This window comes from Canis lupus, chromosome 1 (assembly GCF_048164855.1).
Source record: "Canis lupus baileyi chromosome 1, mCanLup2.hap1, whole genome shotgun sequence".
Taxonomy (NCBI): Eukaryota; Metazoa; Chordata; class Mammalia; order Carnivora; family Canidae; genus Canis; species Canis lupus.
In genome coordinates this window covers 17594704-17612293 of record NC_132838.1, presented here as the reverse complement: position 1 = coordinate 17612293, position 17590 = coordinate 17594704, and the positions used below count along the sequence as shown (strand labels likewise).

The 17590-nt window shown below is 44.9% G+C and overlaps 1 protein-coding gene and 1 long non-coding RNA gene across 5 annotated transcripts in view; one reads left to right on the top strand and one right to left on the bottom strand.

Annotated features, from left to right (window-relative positions):
- The window catches only part of LMAN1 (lectin, mannose binding 1), a 28822-nt gene extending 25971 nt beyond the window's left edge, over window positions 1–2851 (bottom strand). For all 4 annotated transcript variants that reach the window (XM_072821899.1, XM_072821911.1, XM_072821907.1 and 1 more), the window contains exon 1: window positions 2592–2851. In XM_072821899.1, coding sequence (XP_072678000.1) covers window positions 2592–2829 — 238 coding nt within the window. In that variant the 5' untranslated portion in view covers window positions 2830–2851. The remainder of the gene's footprint in view (window positions 1–2591) is intronic.
- Window positions 2510–14246, top strand: LOC140630941 (uncharacterized). The gene is made up of 3 exons (XR_012028624.1): window positions 2510–3424; window positions 3608–3771; window positions 14030–14246. It is a non-coding gene; the product is annotated as an uncharacterized lncRNA (long non-coding RNA).
- Window positions 14247–17590: the final 3344 nt, after the last annotated feature.

Genomic DNA, 17590 nt, shown 5'->3' with positions numbered 1-17590 from the left:
TATGTCCTTACAGTTAGAAGGATCTGATAAAAGACAAGTTGAGATACTTTAGTAAGGTCAATCACCGTCTCTCACCCTCACATTCAAGCACGTAAAGGTAGGGGCAAGAGTACCACGGAAAGAGTACCGGACACAGAATCAGAAGACCTGGATGTGAATTCTGTTCTACTGACACTAGCTATGTAGTTTTCCAAGAACCTTAACCTTTCTGAGCAGCAGTTTTTTCATCTCTAAGACCGCTAACACCTGCCTTGCCTGCAAATGATCAAGTCAGAGACTAAAGGTGAAAGCTCTGAGAGCTACAAAGGGTTACAAATTGCCCTGATCATTTCTGTGCCCTTATGAACCCAGGATGTGTACTAACAGTACAAAAGGACATGACAGTTAAGAAAAGAAACACCATTGATTTGGTCTTCATTTGGGTATGGATGCAATGATCCATGTTTAAACTAAACCTTAAATTTCTCTATTTTAAAAACTTTTAAATAATGGATCTCAGGGTAAAATGGAAAGGGAAAAAAATGATCAATGGAATTAAGGAAACAGACTGAAAAGCTACAGTGATGATGAGAGCAAGGGGTATTCATAGCAGGGGTTCCCAGAGTCAATATGCAGAAAAGTCATGGCTAAAACACTCATCCCTTTATTTCAAATCTGGTCTAGTTATCCAACTTTGATTTACCCAGGGAAACTATTTGACTTTTTTTTTTTTTTAAGATTTTATTTATTTATTCATGAAAGACACAGAGAGAGAGGCAGAGACACAGGCAGAGGGAGAAGCAGGCTCCATGGAGGGAGCCCGATGCAGGATGATGCAGGACTCAATCCCTGGACCTCAGGATCACGCCCTGGGGCGAAGGCAGGCTAAGCCACCTAGGGATTCCCACGACTTCACATTTTTGCAACAGACAGGCTTAGTTGGGTATAGGCCAACTACCTTTAGAGAAGTTAAGGCAGCTAATTTGAGTACTTGATTAACAGTCTTAATTGGCTGATGCATGTGGTGTAAGAGTGAAAGACCCAGCAAGCGGGGGAGGGCAGAGATGCAGAAGTGAAAAAGTGAGCAAATCAACCACCACTACTGAGAACGTCATCATCATTCCAAACCAAAAAACATCCCCCCCCCCAAAAAAAAAAAATTTGTGTTTGGTACATCTGCAGCACCTTAGTGCGGTAGGAACCATGTTACCTTGATAACAAAAAGCCCAATAATACATGCTTGGTGGTTGGCACATGGTAAATGCCTCCTGACTCACAGAAATAATTGCACTCTACTTCAAATACTTAATGACTTCGGTCATTAAGTCAAATTGAAATTTTATACCTTCAAATTATACATTAATTTCAGGGAAATGAGCCTCCCTCATAAGTGTGTTTCCTATTCAGTGATTACTTTCTAGAAATGGAATGTTCTGTTTCAAGCACCAGGCGTTGTAAAAAACGATGTACGCAAACCTCCTATAGACGCCTGTTTTATTACACATAAAGATGAAACTCAAAATGCCAGAATTTCTCACCCCACATAAAGGCTTTTACACCCCTTCTGTTTCAAAGGGTGCACTCGATGGCCACTGAACAGAGGTTACAGCGCGCCAAGTGTGAGGGCTGATTCCTTAGTCAGCAGTGACACATCAGCACTAGAAAGGACAGAGACGTTTTCTTTCAGATGTGTAAAGATCCAGCAAAGCTGCTCTTATCTACTCACAGTGACAAACACACGGAGAGAGATTACTTTCAACTTCAAGAAAAACAAAAAACAACTAAGTATGACTTTTAAAAGGCTGCATATGTCATGTTATTCCCATGTATCAAGTGCAGAAATACCCTCCCCCCCCCAAAAAAAAAAAATATATATATATCCCTTCTACTACGTAAAGGGACAAGTGCGGCTCTGATCGCACCAAGGGTCCATACAACCGAAAAGACCGAAGACCACAGCAAATCCCTGAGCGAGGCAAATGCCAGGTGTGGTTCCCAGAGCGTCACAGCGTCCTCGGACACAGCAAGTCTTAAAACTACCCTGAAAGCAGGGGCAGCCCGGGGGGGGGGCTCAGTGGTTTGGCGCAGCCTTCGGCCCAGGGCGGGATCCTGGGGTCCCGGGATCGAGTCCCGCGTCGGGCTCCCTGCGTGGAGCCTGCTTCTCCCTCTGCGTCTCTCACGAATGAATAAATAAAATCTACCCTGGAACCAGCACATGCCATCTCCGGAGCCCTCGGGACGGCACTGACCGTGGCCAGCAACCCCGGGAGGAGACGGCGGGGGAGGGCCCGGGTGGGGATGAGGGGATCCCGGGATGGCGGCGGATGGGGCCGCCGGACTCCCCCCGGGGGACGTGGCGTTGGGGCGAAACGCGGCTCAGGCCAGAGTGGGAGCGCCTGGAAGTGCAGGAAAGTAACTGAACGCCTCCAGACCCAACGGAAAGAACGGACATCAGAGACCGGGGGGCAGGGGGACGGGGGGCGGGGACGGGGAGGGGGGAGGGGGGGGGGCGGCCCGCGCCGACCTGCGGGCGCGCAGCGGGGGAGGGCAGAGCGGAGGGGACCCCGGGACCCGGCCCCGGCCCCGGCCCCCCGCCCTCCTGCCCGGCTTACTCCCCGCGTGGGCCCAGAAGGGCACAGTCCCGTCGCTCTGCACCAGGTGCGGCCCCTTGAAGCTGTATTTGTACTCGAAACGGCGGTGTGGCGGCGCGGCGGCGGAGCCCGCGGCGGCCGCGGCCGCAAAGTCGCCTCCCGTGCCGTCGCCCCCGGCGAAGCGACTAAGCGACAGCAGCAGGGCGCAGAGAAGAGGCCGAGCCCCGGCCCGGGGACCCCTCCGCCTGGATCCCGCCATCTTGGATTCTGAGAAGCGGAGGCCGGCGGGAGGGGGAGGGGCGCGGGAGCCGCGGACGGCCAACAGGGCGCGCGCTGATTGGTGGAGCCCGAGAGCCCCCGAGGGCAAGGGTGAGCCCCGCCCCCGGGCTCCGCTCGCCGCGCGGCCGCGACTCTCGGAGCATCAGTGGGCGGGGCCCCGCGGGAGGGGCGGGGCCTGGGCGGCGCTGCCCGCTGGCGCCTCCTGTCCCCCCGCAGGGTTCCCCGCCTCTGGGGACCCGAGAGCGCGTGCCTGCCTGCAAGAAGCTTTGTCCCGCCTCATAACAGGCCTTAGTGGTGGAACCCGCGAGCCCTGACACCTGTGTCCTCTCTGGCTATATGCAATAAACCGTCCCAGTATTTGTTAGCAGAAAGTCATTTTTTTTTATTTATTCATGAGAGACACAGAGAGAGGCAGAGACACAGGCAGAGGGAGAAGCAGGCTCCCCACGGGGAGCCTGATGTGGGACTCGATCCCAGGACCCCAGGATCACAACCTGAGCCAAAGGCAGATGCTCAACCACTGAGCCACCCGGATGCCCCTGTAATGGTCTTAAAGGAGAAAAGGAATGGGGCAGGTACGTTGTTAAGAGAGAACAGTTAGAGAAGAGGCGACCAGAACGTGCCATGAGACCAGAGTTGGGCAATAGAAACAAAAGAGACAAGAGAACTTGACACAATGAATAACTTCAAAACGTAGGGCTTTACCTATTTCTCACCTAATCACACCTGATCACGCCCTCCACCTTGTATTTCCTTAGGTTTGCCTTTCAGTGGAAGTAATGTTTGCCTCGGCGGACGTTACAAAATACCTGCACCCACTCCATTCCTCCTTCTGTTCTGTTAAGAACACTGTTTTGTTTGGGGTGGCAATATGTCCAGCTGAAATACTCATTTCTCCAGCCTGCAGGACATCTAATGAGAGGTAGGCAGAAACGCCTGAGGAGGGGGGTCGCAGACCAAGTAAAAAGGTAAAACCTCACTAGATGAAGGCTTTCCTTTTTCCTATTTGTACTGCTTACTGCCTGACATGTGTATGCAATGGCTGGAGAGCAGCAGCCACCTCGTGACCACTAAAAATGATGGCACAAGAAACCAGAGGACACCCTATCTTTAATGATTTTTTTTTTTCAGCTCTCTGGCAGGCCGAGCCGTCTATCTCCAGACTTCTGTTTTCTGAGATAAGGCCCTCACTCATTTAAGCTATTCTTTCCAGGTTTTGTTACCTGCGATCCTAACTGGTATCATAGCTCACATGTATTGAATGCTACTATATATCAGGCACTATTCTGGGTGATAAATATATGTTCATTCATTGAGGAGGAAATTGACCCAATATCTTCATTTTAACACCAAAGCTTTGCCTTAGTAGTTTCATTTATAAGAAATAGTCCTCTTTCTCAAACTATATGTCTATCTTCCCTAAAATAACATGTTGAATGTCTTAAAAGCTGTTCTGCAAGTTTTTCCCAATTATAAATCAGTCATGAAATGTAAAGGCTTCTTTACAGTAGGATGACATTTTACTTTTGGGTCAATACCATAATGTTGGAATTTTGTGTGTGTGCATGTGTGTGTGTGTGTGTTTTAATGTATATGTTTTCTAAAATATGGCAAGATCTACCACTCGCCAATGGCTGAGGAAATTTTAAAAAATGAAACTCCAATTTTTAAATCAGAAGGGGTATATAAATTATGGAAGTCCCTTGCCATCCTACTGAGCCCAGCACAGAGCTGAGAAATGAAGTAGCAGTATTGGGGCTCACTTTGGTAAGTGACTTCTTGTAACTTTCCTGGTAAGAGCAGTGACTCATTGTATACCTCTCCTGTGCTAGTGAAAAGTGTCCTAGGTGCCAGGAGACTGACTGGACTGTCCCATTTATAAAACCGATGGTGATGGTTTGCTTTTAAATGAGTAAAAAGAGGGTGCCTGGGTTGCTCAGTCAGTTGAGCATCTGCCTTTGGCTCAGGTCATAATCCCAGGGTCCTGGGATCACTCTCTGCTTGGTGGGGAGCCTGCTTCTCCCTCTCCCTCTCCTTTTCCCTCTGCCTGCCACATCCCCCTGCTTGAGCTCTCTCTCTCGGTCAAATAAATAAATAAAATATTATTTTTAAAAAAGGGAAAAAGACCAGGAGCAGATTGGGAGGCATCTTTTCTTCCTGGTCTTCTCCCCACTCATTAAGTGTACTCAGTCTTGTTGGCTAGGATCAAGGATAAAAATCTATGGTCTATGAGACACCTGATAATAGACCCTCATTTTCACTTAAACTGGCTGGAAAAAATTTCACTTAGTTGCAGCAAATATAGCATTTAAACTAAGCCTACATGACAATTCATTATTTGTGTTAATGGATTAACTATTTCAGGGGTCTCTTAATGACTTTAAATCAATCATTTGATAAGAGTAATGAAAATGATGATATTATCTGCTTGATCCTTCAGTGTGTGATCATTCATTCATTCATGCATGTGTTCATTTGTATTCGCTCATTAAGCATAATTGAATACTCCACTGTACTAGAGACAAGACAGAGAGAACATAACCTGCATAAAGAATTCAGATTTTTTTTTTAGGTTTTATCCATTTATTCATAAGAGACACAGAGAGGCATAGGGGGAAGCATGCTCCCTCTGGGGAGCCCGATGCAGGACTCGATCCCAGGACCCCAGGACCACAAGCTGAGCCAAAGGCAGATGCTCAGCCATGAGCCACCCAAGTGCCCCAGAGAATTCAGATTTAATCTTAAACAATGAGAAAATTATTATACATATTTTAATAAATGAAATGTTTTGGGGTAAAAAAACAAATTAAAAACTCAATTTAAAGTGACTGAAAAGGGGCAGCCTGGGTGGCTCAGTGGTTTAGCGCCGCCTTCAGCCCAGGGCATGATCCTGGAGACTTGGGATTGAGTCCCACATCAGGCTCCCTGCATGGAGCCTGCTTTTCCCTCTGCCTATGTCTCTGCTCCCCTCACTCTCTTGGTGTCTCTCATGAATAAATAAATAAAATCTTTAAAAAAAAGTGACTGAAAAAATAAGGAAAACTAAGTTTTCCACAGAACTGTACGTTAGAGGTAGGACTGGGTACAGGAAGACACGAAGCTCTGCTGTGCATCTTTGAAATTTCCTTGGCTCTACCTTGTATTCACTTTGTCCTCAGGCCTCTCTCCAACTTCTAAGACGGCATATTTCATGGGAGAAAGGAAAAAAAAATACTCTTCCTACTTTGGAAGATGTTCTTCATTTTTCTTTCTTTCTTTCTTTCTTTCTTTCTTTCTTTCTTTCTTTCTTTCTTTTTTTGGTGAAGATTTTATTTATTTTTGAGAAAGAGAGTGAGAGAGCTTGTACAGAGAAGGGAAGGGCAGTGGAGGAGGGAAAGGGAGAGAATCTCAAGTAGATGCTGTGCTGAGTGTGGAGCCTGACACTGGGCTGATTCCAGAACCCTGAGATCAAGACCTGAGCTGAAACCAGGAGTTGGACACTTAGCCAACTAAGCCACTCAGGCACCCCAAAACTTCCATTCTTTATTCAACTTAGGTTACATGCCCACCTTTGGGACATTAACAGTAGCCAAGGGAAGACCACACACTGAATCAATTACTGACAAGAGTATGGGATTACTAGATTTGGTTAAGAACAGAGGTCCTCAGATCTTAGTGTGGTTCAGAATTTCCCACCTCCAACATTCATAGTTTAGTAGGTCAAGGACCAGGGCTCACACATTTACATTGCTGATGAGTTCCAGGTGATGCTAATGCTGCTTGTTTGGGGACTACACTTTGAGAATCACTGGCTTAGACAAATCATGGTCTATCTCAGGAGCTGGAGATGGAGTTGGTTCCCCTGAGCTACATGAGCTATGTGTTGGAGCGGTGAATATCTGACCAAAGCTAGGGTCCAGTTTAGAAAGAAGAGTGATGAAATGAAAGATCAGAAGACAACCAACAGCATCTGCTACACTTGTTTAAGCAAGAACATGATGCCATAGATTTTATACATTATTAAGGATGCAAGATAGAAGAGTGATCTAAATTAGGAGGACGTGATTATAAGAACAAAGAGTTTCCAGTTCAAGATTATACCATAGTTCAAATAATCAGATCTTTGTAATCAACAGAGATGCAAGATGTAAGATTTCTGAGGAAGATGAACACAGATTTGGATTGCGTCTCTGGGTAGAACAGAGTATCATGTCTCCTGGGATATGGGTCATTACTGTCTCCATAAGGCCAGTGTGTAACTGCCTAGGACAGGGCCATAATCAATTCGCTTAAATCCTTCTCAGGATGGTTTTTAATTAGGGTAACTTTTATAGGTGAAGGTGTGATAATATGGAATTTTGATTGGTCAATCTTTTCATCAGTTGTATCTGTACCCATTAGACAAAGCAGAGTAAGAGAAACAAAAAAGTGTTTCCCAGTGGTGCTCTTTAAAACTCCCTGGTGCCAAGAGATGCTATGAGATACTGTGAGGATAAGAGTTTTATAAGCAGATGAGTGTAGGAGACTTGAACTTCCACATGGACATTAAAGTATTAAAAGCTCATCTCATAGAAATTCTCTGGTGATGAAGCCCAGTTGATTTTGTTTTAACATATTTCCTAAAGCTATTTGGTCACAGGAGCCTTTTTGCATGACGCTTGTTAACATACTGCAGTACTCCTGTCTTGCGGAACACACTTTTGGAAATGTTAGATGAAACTACTTTGAAACACTATCAAAGAAATTCTGTTTAGGAATCACTCCAAGATTTACAAAACCTCTCTAAAAGCAGTTCACTCTGATGGCTAATCTGAGCGTACCATAGCCAATTTCTGGATGTCTCACATATACCATGATTAAGCTATGATCAAACAGTAATAACACGATTTTTGTAGGACTTCTCTGCTAATTCCTCCTTACACCACTACAGATGGACAAAATGAGGGCTGCTGATGCCTTATATGCAACAGATATTTCAATATTCTGGGGGCACCCGGGTGGCTCAGCTGGTTAAGCATCTGCCTTTGGTTTGGGTCATGATCCCAAGGTCCTAGGATCGAGCCCCTCATTGGGCTGTCTGCTTAGCAGGGAGCCTACTTCTCCCTCTGCCCCTCCCCCTGCTTGTTCTCTCTCTCTCTCTCTCTCTCTCTGTCAAATAAATAAAATCTTTTAAAAATATTTTTAAAGGTGGCATACAGCTGAGGAATATAATCATGAACACATAAAGTTTTATATTCATCAGTGAGCATTCCAATTGAATAGGATTTTAGCAATTTATCACCAACTCCTTCAGAAGTCTGCATGAATAATATGAGGTGTCCGATTACCAATGGTGTTTATTTCTAACACATTCCATTCAGTTCAGTTTCCTAAACGCTTCCTGGATGGCTGCCTATAAGATTTCAGGGTCTCTACTATTTCTAGTTTTTTACTTTTATGTTGAGAACTATTCATAATGTTTTAAATTTTAAGACCGTTTCCTTTTTTTTTTTTAGCTTCTAGAACTACACTCAACAGTTTCATTATAGTCCAGATGAATAAACACCTAGTCATGCTAAATGCATGCTGTCATGATAATTCTCATTCAATACCGCATTTACTCCTATTTTACTTCCAAAAACCATCTGAAGAAGCATCTTATTAGGTGCATTCTAAGGGTCCCTCCTTCCACTAATCTCCCTTTGAGGCCCTCATAAGGGAGGACACGATAGTGCCCCAGCTTTTCCCCAAAAAATGTTTACTTTCTCTTTTTTAAAAAAAGTTTCTTCCATTCCCTTGCTTGTCCCAAATTGGTACATGAAGCTTGATGATTGCACGGATGAAATGCATAGAGTAAAACCTTGCAATTATGGTAAAAACATGGACTTAAATTTAAAGCAGTTAGTTATCAAAGACAAATGGATGCAGGATTCCGCACTAGAATGAATCTGCTCAATATTGACATAGTGAATTGTCCCGAGAAGATTAAACTACAACTAGAAAAGCAGGCGGAGGAACAGTGAGTGACAGGGGCTTTATGGGGGGGCAATGCCTCCCAGGGGAGAGTTCATCTTCTTACTCAAAGAGACGCCTTCAGGGATCATGTAACTTGAATTCCCTGTGAATTCAGTGTCATCTTAGCTTGACCAGCTCTGGAAGAACATATTAACCTCCGCTTGTGATTTTCAGAAAACCATTCTAATTTAGCAAGTAATTAAGGGTCACATGCAGGATAAAGAGCTAGATAATCTTGGATTACCCACAGGAAGCTTTGTCTCCAAGGCAACCCCCAGTGGAGGGGCTGTTAATGCAAAGGCCAGTCGGTTAATGAACTGGGAATGGTAACTGGCTCCCAGGCCCATTTGAGCCAGGGAAATAGAAATAACAATTATATTGCTATTGAATGATTTAGTGATAGAAGATAAATGCTTCAAAAGCTATAGCAGGCTAAACATTTAGAGAAAGGATATAATTGTCGCTGTTCTGCAAGATCAAGGCTACCGATCTAAAAGTAGCTTCTCTTGAATTCAAGCTACATCAATCTTTATTTATGAATTTTAGCCTCGTCTCCAGCTGAATCCTCTGGTTTCAGGGCTTCCTATGACCTAATTACCCCGCAGCCTAGTTTCTCCAAAGGGGCAGCCTCAGTAACTACACCAGGCTGGGAGATTGGCCCAAGGGACCTTTGGAAGAGGAGACAAAGGTGGCATTGTCCATCAGAGGCTTTGATAGCTCATGCTGGGCTAAAAAATAAGATAAGGTTGCACAGATAAGCACCATAAGAGGATTTCTGAGCAGGTTAGTAAAGGTGGAATGGGAGGGTGCCAGGGACCTAATGAGGAAGTGCTGTGAGAAGGTAGCGATGCAAAGGAAGCCCCACAAGGAAATCTGAGCTGGACAGGGTAGAGACCTCCAGCACCTCACTGACTCCTTAAGGAGCCTTGTCTTCCCCAATGGCCAAGGCTGGGTCTTACATTAATTCCACAAAGCTGTCTACAACTCCATGAACCCTCCTTCAAAAGCTTACTGAAACACATTTCACACTCAACTGTATGTTCCATCCCACCTGCCTTGGTTTGGGGACTCTTTGCTTGTGAGTTTGGCAATATCCTATAACCATTTACCAAGAGTCAGTTACGAGGTAGGCACTGTGTTGGATGCTGGAGATACCAAGATAAATGAGATATGGTGTCTGATAGCAGGGATCCGCAGGCTGGTGAAGGAGACTGGTGAGCAACAGAGCTGTTGGGTAACCCTGGAAGGGAGAAACACAGCCAGACATACACGGGATGCTGTACATTGTCAGATGTTTAGTAGTAAGAAAGCAGCGAGAAAGATGATCTATCCCAAAGGCCAGTGGGGTGGTAGACTAAAACCCAGCACTTGAGGCAAGGATTTTAGGAAACATTGGCATTGAAAATTTCAGCTCATAATCACTAAATCAAGAGAGAGGAAAAGCAGAGGATGATGAACTTCTGGGCTAAGGTAGAAAAGAGTAACAAGCAAGGAAGATATTTTGGCAAAGATTTACTACAACTTTCTTCCCAGGAAAATCAGCCCAGCAAGATGTGTTTTCAGCATCTGCTGAGATATACACATTTTTGAGTGAATTCTATCATCAGGACAGATTCGAGTATGTGGGAGATGAACGTGATCCAAAACTTACCAGGTTTAGACGACAGGAAGTGGAAAGACACAATTCACTTCCACATGACAGAGATAGCAGGCTGATGGGATTTATGAACTTTGTGTGTTTATTTAGGAAACTGCTTTCACAATAAAGGAACGAATGCCCAGTGTTGATCAAAAAACAAGGGATCCCTGGGTGGCGCAGTGGTTTGGTGCCTGCCTTTGGCCCAGGGCGCAATCCTGGAGACCCGGGATCGAATCCCACATTGGGCTCCCGGCATGGAGCCTGCGTCTCCCTGCCTGTCTCTCTTTCTCTCCCTCTCTCTGTGACTATCATAAATAAATAAAAAATTAAAAAACAAACAAACAAACAAAAAAACCAAGAAAGACCAAAGGAAACCTGATAGAATAAAAGCTCATGATGCTCTGGGGAGTTGAGACCCAAATAAGATTGCTGAGTGAGAAGCAGGGCCCCAAGGAAGGTCCAAAGAAATTCAGTCTTTAGACCCAAAGGCAAAGGAGAAGAAAGAGATACCAGCTCCACCAAGGGAAACTGAAAACACTGCCTTGTCCAGTGGAGACCGATAACACGCTGCTTTATCAGATGCAGCTGGGGAGAGCTCCTTGGGGACATAGAGGACACTCAGCTGAGATATTCACCTCCCTCCCCCGATGTACATTTATAAAGGACAATGGGATGGGTGAAGGTAAGGGGGCCTTTTATTTTCCTTTCTGTGACTATTTGTAAAGATATAAAAGCACAGGAGATGAGAGGGATGGACGTAGTTTTGGGAGCAGAAACAATGAACGAGCCAGATGAGAGGTAGAAATAAACCAAAGCCCTTTGTCTGATGACTTTAAATGGTCTGGAAGTATGTAGGAACGTGCTCTGTGCCTATAATTATGGTCATGATTTATGGTCTTCTCTGGGTTAAATTTCAGATATGCGTGATCACATCTAAAAACCATGACAAGAGCCCCAAACTGCAATCAAGTCATTAATTCATCTGATTAGCATTTATTGTGCTCCAAGCATTGGGGGGTGGAGCAGTGAGCCGTCAGGAGGAAACCTGGGTCTCATAGTGTGTTACATGCTCATAACAGGAGATAGGCAATAAAACCATTAACAGATTTTTTTTAAAAAAGATTTTTATTTATTCACTCATAAGAGATACAGGCAGAGGGAGAAGCAGGCTCCATGCAGGGAGCCCGACATGGGACTGGATCCTGGGACTCCAGGATCACGCCCTGGGCCGAAGGCAGGCGCTAAACTGCTGAGCCACCCAAGGATCCCCAGATTTTTTTTTTTTTTTTTACAGAAAATTTCAAACTGTGGTGCTTGATACATGCTGCAGAGACTCAACAACAGTAATTGAATCAAACAGAAATGGTGTTGAGAGCGACTGGCAGGGTTGGGTGGGCAGGTGGAGGGCTCTGGGAAGGCCTCATTATGAGGAGACATTTGATCTGAGGATGGAGGGATCAAGAGGGAGCCAATTAAGGATCAGGGAACAGAGTGTCCAGGGCAGAAGGGACAGAAAGTGCAAAGTCCCTGGGGGCGGGAAAGCTGTGACTTGTGGCAGAAGAGAAACCCAGAATGACTAGGGTGTGGTCCGATGTTGGAAAGGGGTAGGAAAAGATGCTGGGAGATTGCAGGGGCTTTCTGAACATGGTGAGGGGTTTGAGTCTTATTCAAATTACAAATGCAAAGTGCTGGAGTGTTTTCAGCAAGTGACTAGTATCGTCTTCCTCTGTGATCTGTGCCATTAAATCAATCTCATGGACCGGTGGCACCAGTGTTATCTGGAAGTTTGTTAGAAATGCAGATTTTAGATCCCACCCCAGACTGAGGGAATCAGAATCTGTACCTTAACAAGATCACCAGGGGCTGTACATGCACATGAAACTTTTGAGACACAGTGCTACAGTCACGTTTGTGCTTTGAAAAGTCTCTAAGGCCCACCTAGTCAGATGGTTATAATTAAAAAAAAAAAGAAAAAAAAGAAAGTGTTGGTAAGGTTGTGGAGAGGTGGAGAGGTGGGAATACTTGTATATTGCTAATGGGAATGCGAAATGGTGCGGTTGTTATGGGAACCAGTTTGGCTTTTGTTCAGTAATAACTCAAACAGAAGTTATCATATGACCTAGCAATTCCACTCCTGAGTATACATATCCAAAAGAAGTGCAAACAGGTGTTCAAAGAACTTGTCAATGAAGGTTCATAACAGCCCTATTCACCATAGCCGAAGGGTGGCAACAAATGTCCATTAACTGATGCAGCGTAAACAAAAATGTGCTATATCCATATAATGGGATATTATTCAGCCATAAAAGGAGTGAAGAGCTGATGCCTGCTACAATACAAAGGACCCTTGAAAACATGTAAGCTAAAGGAGCCAGACACAATAGGTCACTCAAAATAAGCAATAGGTATTCAAAATAGGCAAATCTAGAGGCACAAGAAAGGGGGCTAGTGGCTCCCAGGGACAGAGGGGCGGGAGGGTGGAGAGAGGCTGCTTACCAGGTATAGGAATCCCACTAGGGGTGATGAAAATGTTCAGAACTAGATGGTGGTGACGATTGTACAACACCTTAAAAGTACTAAATGTCACTAACGGTAAATTTTATGTTATGTGTAACGTGCCACCATTTTTTAAAAAGGACTGTAAAGAACAAGAGTAGAAAACATATCAAACAGTACTTCCTCCAGGCAACGTATGGGTATGGTCTGTGGTTGCAAAGTGCTGTTTTGATTTTGTAACATTTCATTAATGATTAGGATAGTAAAACTTGAAAATGCTTGGAGAAAACATCAAGCTGATGGACCTAATAGTGCCTTGTTGAAAGTTAAAATGAGAATATGCTTGGCTAAATTAGGTAGGAATCAAGCAGAATGCAGTTCAACAAGGTCAAGCCAAGGAAACGAATAGTTGCTGAGGGGGAAAGTGACAAAAGGTACAAGAGATAAAAAAAATCAAGGAATTGGGAATCCCTGGGTGGCTCAGCGGTTTAGCACTTGCCATCCGCCCAAGGTGTGATCCAGGAGTCCCCAGATAGAGTCCCACATCGGGCTCCCAGCATGAAGCCTGCTTCTCCCTCTATGTCTCCCTCTCTCTCTCTCTCTCTCTCTCTCTCTCACTCTGTGTGTGTGTGTGTCTCATGAATAAATAAATAAAATCTTAAAAAAAATCAAGGAGTTAGTGGACAGAAAGTCAGTGTTGGCAACTGGATTCATGTCTGGGTGAATGACAGATTGCATAGAAACCATGCAGTTCCCTTGCCATGTCATTCAACATCATCCGGACACATTCTCAATTTGTGCTTCCAGCTCTGGGCTTGGTAACTTGGGAAGCATAGGAGAACAATGAATTGGTTAGATTTAGATGATAAACACCTGTCAAGAGAAGTTTTGCAAATCCATTCATTTATTTGCCCCCACCCTTGTCCAATCTCCTGGTCACCTATTACTACTCCACGTCCTGAGAGGCAGTAAAGCGTGAGAGCTCTGTCTAGAGTGGTCTTGAGCACCATTTATTGTGTGTGATACTGGGCAAGTCACTTAACCTTTTGTGCCTCTGTTTTATCATCTGTAGAATGGGAATAATGATTCAGAGTTATGAGAATGGACTGAGTCAATGCATGGAAAAGACTCGGAGCAATGCTTGGAACTGAGTCACTTGATCCCATTAGCTGCAACTACCATTACTCTGCAGGATGCTGGGATTATGAAGAAAGTAAGACCTTCTCCCAGCTATGATAGAGCCCACATTTGGTAGGGAATCCACTCAGTGCTGCCTGGCAAACACGAAATAAGAGGTGGGCACATAAGGCTTTGGGGTCCAAGAAGGACTTTAGTTCTGCCTGGGAGGAAATGTGAGGGTTCAAAGACTGGGGGACATCTGAGTAGATCAGGAGAGGAACAACAGCCATTGTAGCCAGAGGGGACAATATGACAGAGGTCAGAGAGTATGAGGGAGTCATCCCTGCAGATGAGTAGCCCTCCCAGCTTCTGATGGTTGCCAGTGACTTTTGGCATCCCTTGGCTGTGGCTACATCACCCCAGTTACAGTCTCTGTGTTCTCATGGCCAGGGCTAGAACTTTTGTTGTGGGTGGTGGGGATATAATTCAACCCACATCAGGGCTTGGCCCATTAGACCAGGGGAGAGATACAAAGAAACACATATTTTACATGGAATCATTCTAAGGGTTTGAGATGAAGAGACTGGAGGACATGGGACGCTAGAGGACCAGTTAGGGGATTATTGTAAAACAGTAAGAACTTCTGAGCCCCGGACAAAGGTCATCTCTGAGAACGCTGAGTCATCAGAAGCCCCATCAGCCTCCTGAGAATTTTTGGCAAGAATAGTTCATAGGCAGTAAGGAATGTGTACTTCTATTGGATGCATCGTGTCTGGTTCTAGCAGCCAGAATTGAAAATTCTTTGCTCCATCCATTATTTCATTGGGTTTGATAAGATGGGTGATGTATTTTTTTTGGCACATAAAATATGTTTAATAAATACTTTGATCAAAATTAAACTGGGGAAAACCCCAAATATATGGTAAGTAAATGCTCCCAAAATAATCTAGAAAAAAAAAAAAAGAAATATAACAAATCAAAAGCAAGAATATTAAAACGATGTCGAGGTTGGATGGCCATGTCAGGGAGTCCCCTCTGTCTATCCAAGCCTACCAATTAACCTTGTGAATTCAGTCAAGTTTTGTCTTCTCCAAGAAGCTTTTCCCATCACTTCCGGTGTGCACTGGGATCACCTCTGAACTCCCAATTCTGCCCTCTGCCCTTAAAGCTTCTCTTTTCCAGAACAGCTTTAGTCCCTCCTAAATGCCAACGGGTCAATCTGTAGACCCTTTGGCATCACGGTCCTCCTCCTTCCCCTAAATTCCCATTGAGCACCGGAATCCTGTTGACAGAAAGCACCCTCCCAGCCATTTCAGATGGGAGGCCTTGTGCTCCTGCCTCCTTTCCATTCCTGCTGGTGTGACACCTCCAGGTTGTCATTGCCTCTCCAATACCTGCCACCTGCCAGACTTGGCCCTTCAAATGTACCCTCCCCCCACCCCCTTCAGAACCTGCTTAACAAACGAGCATCACATCCTTCTCCTCCTCCGGACAATACAGTTAAACAGTTCCGTGCTAAAGAGTTAGTTCGCAGGCATCATCCAGACGTGACCTCTATGTTTTTGTTGTTGCCTTTCATTGTTTTTCTATTTGATGGTACCTTTTTGGACTCATGGCTTTTGATGAGTTTTAATCCACTTCATTTATCATCCAGGAGCCCTGTACTCTAATCTTGCCATTGGCATGATCTGCAAGGAAGTCACTTACCTTTCTGGATCATCCTTTCTTCCTTTGTCCATTTGGGAGATGTGTCTCTGCAATCTTCAAATTACCCAATCTCGAATAAAGGGGAAAGGAGAAAAAATGAGTGGGAAATATCAGAAAGGGAGACAGAACATGAGAGACTCCTAACTCTGGGAAATGAACTAGGGGGGGTGGAAGGGGAGGTGGTCGGGGGGTGGGGGGTGACTGGGTGATGGGCACTGAGGGGGGCACTTGATGGGATGAGGACTGGGTGTTATTCTATATGTTGGCAAATTGAACACCAATAAAAAATAAATTTATATTTTAAAAAATTACCCCATCTCACGCTAAAATGCTGAGATCTTAATTTTTGGCTCTCATCTGTTTCAGACCTCATATAAGGGTATTTTCCAATGAAGTCAATTGAATAATTGTATAACTAAGTGCAATTTAATTTTTGTCTGTGCAAGTCATTTTATCAAATAACTCTAAAAAACAAAAACATTGTCAGATTACTCATTCTGTTTTTTTTAATATAAAAAAATATAGCCACTGAACTGATATAGACCACATTGATTGACCCTTCTGCTTGCTCTTTCAGAGGCTGCAGTCAGCTGGCAAACAACTTGCCCAGCCTCCTGCTGAAACATCTGCTGAGGCTCCGCAGATTGTGGTGTGTCCTCCCTCCCCGCAACCCACGGCCCGCCCCCACCCCCCCATCCTCAGGCTGCTCATTAACTCATTAGAAGCTGCCTTAATAGCCATTGTGGGGAGGTTTTACTGTCTGCTGACCTTAGCTCAAAGCACCTGCTTCAGTGTCACCTGGAGACCTTGGCAAATGGGTCCTCCCACATCCATACCCTGGCATCACACACTGCTTTTCCTCCATAGCGTTTATGACAGCGTCAGGAATCAGAACATTTCTTGTGTAAATCATTGTGCAATGCCTGCCTCCCACTCTGGATAAGAAGCTCCCTGAGGGCAGATTGTGCTGGGGTTTGTTCACCTTCATTTGCCCCATGCTTAGCTCAGAGTGTGACACTTCATAGTATTTACTGGATGCTGAATGCATGGCTGCATGAGTGACTGAATGCACCGGTTTGATGGAGAGCCACCCAGACAAACAGAGACATTCCTCTTGATTTTCAAATTGTCCATGTGAGATTAAAGAAGGATTTTCCCCCAACTGGGACTGACACTGTAGGTCTAGGTGTCAGGATATGTGTGCAAATGCATACATGTGTATACAACAGACAGCAAGTCTCTCCTGTTCTAATCTAACATACTCAGGGACTTCAGAGGAGGAGACTGGCCAGTTTCTGGTCCTGTGGGGCTACATGTTATTAGGGGAAAAAAGGGGAAAAAAGCATTGACCAGATAGGTTGAAGATTTAGAGTCTGGTGCACACTCAGCCCCTCTTGGTGACCTGGGTGATTGTGAGCTCACCACTTCTTCATCTGCACAACACTGGCACCCGTAGCGATCTTTGTAGCACCGCACTAGCACTAAGGTTGTCCACGTGGGGAATGTGTCTCACCGACACAGAGCCAGGGTGCCAGCAGGCTGCCTTCTCAGCCCACAAATGACATAAATATCCCCGCCTAAACCAAACTCTTCCTTAGATTTACAACTTTCAGACCTGATGTTGCACAATCATTGTTGCCTTTTATGACTTTGCTTCCCGGGTTTCTGTCTCTTGCGTAGTCTCCTTGTAGTGGCTTTAAATTATTGACACCTAACCGCATGCCAGGCACTGTTCCAAGCACTTGACACATATCAGCTCATTTCAACAAGGATAAACTGCAGTCGCCCTAGGGTTTGCACACGTCAT